Genomic DNA, 3,461 nt, shown 5'->3' on the forward strand with positions numbered 1-3,461 from the left:
TTCCCTCGGAAAATTTTTGTCGATCGGCAGATGGAATTTTTGCTCTAAATGGTCTCACTTCAGACGCTTTGAGCTATTCCCGTCATCTCATTAATTCTCGTAATCTCATTATTCTCATTAATCCTCCCTCGGGCACAGGAGTGGCCGTTTCTTTCGGCTCTTTCCACCGTTTTCCCTCAAAAATTCCGAATTTCTGCTCGATTCCGAACAAGAATAAAGAAATTTTAGAAGCAGCGAAGTGCTAAAAGACCCCCCAAAAAATAAGTCCGGGGTTTAAGTCCGGTTTAGACCCATCAGCAAAATATTTATTAACCTCTGCCGTCCCTTCTCCTGACTCTTCCTCCCATCTCCATCATCCTCTTGGTGCACAATAAGGTAGAAAAGGGGCTTTTTGGGTCTTTTCGGGTCTTTTCCATCATCTCTTTCTACCCAGCCAGCGACGCAGATTTGGAGGAATGTTTTTTTGAGTTGGCATATCCGTCGATTTGTTGATTTTTTCTTTTAAATTTTTGATTTGTTGAGGTTTTTTATTTATTTATTTTTAATTATCCGGCATATTTGGTTTCTGACTTACTTTCTAACGCCGTTTTTGCACGGGGAGGGAGGGGGGAAGAGGGGAAAGGAGGGTTTGTCCCGTGAGATTTGGTTCATGTGACAGCTGGGGACAAAGAGGGGGAAGCCTAAAAAAAATAAAATGGGTGAAAACACGGAGAATTTTAGGTAAAAACCCTTAGGAAATGGAATTTTCTTTGCTCGTGGAGGGGAGAAAGAGCGTGTTCTGGATCACAAGACCCAGAGATGGAGCGACTGGGACTTGAATCGTTTGCAAGACCTGAAGTGCCTCGGTTGAGGTTGAGTAAAAAGTTCACTGAGCTCGAATCATGAAGCAGAACCCAGAAATTAAAAGGTAATTTTAATTATGGCACGTTTCAGGGCAGGAGTTTGCAGCTGGAATTGAATCGTTGAGGTTGGAAAAGACCTTGAAGATGATCATCAAGTCGATTGATGAGTCAACTGAAGTCAACTAGGGAGGAAACAATGGTCCCCCGCTAAGGAGGAGTTTCCAAAAGTAGAAAAAATATATAACTTTATTCCAGGTGGAGAAGGATTTTTGATGTTTCTCGCCCAAAATGACAGCAAGTCCACCTGGCGTGGGGAGCGAGACTCGCCTTTCATCATCTGGGCATCACATGATGCCGGTCTTTTCGGAAGGCTCTTCCCAACGATGCTTTTGATGACCCAAGCGCTCAGATGTGGGGTCTCCACGATGACCCCAAACGGGGAGATGGTGTTAAAAGCCCTCTTCATCCTCAAGGAAAAAAAAAAAAAAGAGGAAAACCCAACTTTTTTGGCCAACAGTGCGGCCCCGGAGCGTGTTGCTCTCCTCGGTAGCCCCACAAAGGCACTGAAGGTCCCTTCTCCTGCAGGTTACAGCCTTGAGATGAAGCCGGAGGCGCGTCTTGCCTGCCAGGTGACGATGGCCGTGCTGTTCACAGCTCTGCTCGTCACCGCCGTCACTTTTGCAGGTGAGTACCGAGGTTTTCGTCTCGTATTTTTCAAAGAAGGGGCCGTTCCTCTGCCGCTCGTCCGAGCAGCAAGAGACGTCGGCACGAGTCCCACCAAGCCAAGAAGTCTGCAGGAGCAGAGGTTTGGAGGCCACGGGGTGGAGGATGACCCTCCCCACGCCGGAGGGCGAAGGGGAAGGTGCTGCTCCTTAACGCTCTTGCTCTATCGATGACAGCGCAGGCTTTTCAGCCTCGCCCCCAACCCTGCTTTCGCTGCCCGTTCGACTGGATTGGGTACAGAGGAAAATGCTACTATTTTTTGGACGCTGAGGGGAACTGGACATCCAGCCAGGACAACTGCTCGGCACTTGGTGCTTCCTTGGCCATGCTCGACAGCGTGGAGGACTTGGTAAGGAGGCAGGAGGACACGCTTAGCACAGGGGGGAAAAAAAAGCCAATTATTTGCCACCCTTTTGGTTTCTTTGACTGCTTTTCTAGGACCTTCCTTGGAGATCTAGGGTGAGGAGATGGGGAAGATGGCTTTCTTGAGGGTAGGTCATCCTGGATCTCTTCAAATTTCTCACCAAAGCCAACCGACACAAGAACTATAGCAAAAAAACCCCCGTTTCTATGCAATAATAAAGCTCCGCCTTAAAGGTTACACTTTTTGGGAGCAGATTGAAAGGTTCAAACACCGAAAGAGCCGTAAAGGAGCGTGCACGACTGGTAGACTGTAGATCCTTGGTTGGAAGGAGGTCTCTGCAGATGGCGACCTGCCGGAGACGTCCCAAAGCCCCGTCACCTGCCGTAAAGCCTTTCTCTCTCCTCTTTTTCAGAGCTTCGCGATGAGATATAAAGGCATCTCGGAGTATTGGATCGGCCTTTCACGGGAAGATGAGGAGCAACCGTGGAAATGGGTGAACGACTCGCATTTAGCTCACCGGTGAGTCTGGGTTTTCCATCGTTGCGTCGACGGTTGACGTCAATGGCACTTGAGGGGCATCCAGAGCCAACGTTGCATCCAGAGCTGGTCTTCGTGTTTCCCTTTGACTTGAGAGGTTGAAGGGGTGTGTTTGGTGGAGAAAACACCGTTAGTTAGATTATTTTTAAATAAGTTGGGTTTTTTCATGCAAAGCGTCGGGTTTCTTACGGCCAACCCGGGCTGCTTGCCAAAACAGAAATAATTCGGCATCGGTATTGGCATATTGATGCCCACGAGAACCAAAGAGGGAGGAAAAAAGCCAACGTGCCATTTTTCTCCTCCCTGCTGACCCCGTCTAAGGTGGGTTGTCTCCTCCGTCCTTCCAGGTTTCAGATCCGCAGCGGCGGCCTCTGCGCCTACCTGAACGACAGCGGGCTCAGCTCCTCCCGCTGCAGCACCGAGAGGAGCTGGGTTTGTAATAAGCCTGAGCTGCGGAGCCCAAGCGAAGGCAACGCGACGAGACGGGCTCAAAACCTTTGCATCAGCTCCTAAGAGGCTGCGGGGAGCGCTTAGCGCACCCAAACACCCGGTGCAGGATAGGGAAACAACAGAAAACCTCAAAAAACCCCCCAAAAACCCCACAGAAAAAGCAAACTCGGGGGAAAAAAAGCCTGTTGCCAAAATTTGCCACCTAACCCAACGTTATTATGTGTTCGCGTTTGCCAACGCAACGAAAAATAACCGATTCCTCCCGGCACCCCGGTAATTCACACCGGGTAACGACCCACCGCAATTAAATGTCAGAGCAAGAGGGAAGCCGCAGCTGTATCGATGAGCCCGGGAGGATGGCTGGAGGGTGAAGCTTAGCGAGATGCCCGCAGAAAAATGGGCAAAAGCCATAGGATTTTTGCTTTTCCCAGTTTTTGTGGAGTTAAAGCAGCAACCGTCAGGCTCGGACAGCTGAGAAAAGCCTCCCGACGCCGTAGAGTACGTGGGAACGCTGCAAGGACGGGCAACGCTTGCAAGCCCTCCAA

The 3,461-nt window shown here is 49.8% G+C and overlaps 1 protein-coding gene across 1 annotated transcript; it reads left to right on the forward strand.

Moving 5' to 3' along the window:
• Nucleotides 1–1,441: 1,441 nt before the first annotated feature.
• Nucleotides 1,442–2,979, forward strand: LOC104617257 (C-type lectin domain family 2 member D-like). The gene is made up of 4 exons (XM_010282521.1): nucleotides 1,442–1,526; nucleotides 1,742–1,914; nucleotides 2,342–2,448; nucleotides 2,814–2,979. Exons 1-4 carry the CDS (start codon nucleotides 1,442–1,444, stop codon nucleotides 2,977–2,979), a joined length of 531 nt encoding a protein of 176 aa, XP_010280823.1.
• The last annotated feature ends 482 nt before the right edge of the window (nucleotides 2,980–3,461 follow it).

Source organism: Phaethon lepturus, unplaced genomic scaffold (assembly GCF_000687285.1).
Source record: "Phaethon lepturus isolate BGI_N335 unplaced genomic scaffold, ASM68728v1 scaffold34512, whole genome shotgun sequence".
NCBI classification, from domain to species: Eukaryota; Metazoa; Chordata; class Aves; order Phaethontiformes; family Phaethontidae; genus Phaethon; species Phaethon lepturus.

Bases quoted from the DNA above. Each gene is read 5' to 3' on its own strand.
- LOC104617257 (XM_010282521.1), top strand. From the start codon at position 1,442: ATGAAGCCGGAGGCGCGTCTTGCCTGCCAGGTGACGATGGCCGTGCTG. The intron at 1,527-1,741 runs GTGAGTACCGAG...TATCGATGACAG, and splicing joins CACCGCCGTCACTTTTGCAG to CGCAGGCTTTTCAGCCTCGC. The intron at 2,449-2,813 runs GTGAGTCTGGGT...CCGTCCTTCCAG, and splicing joins GACTCGCATTTAGCTCACCG to GTTTCAGATCCGCAGCGGCG.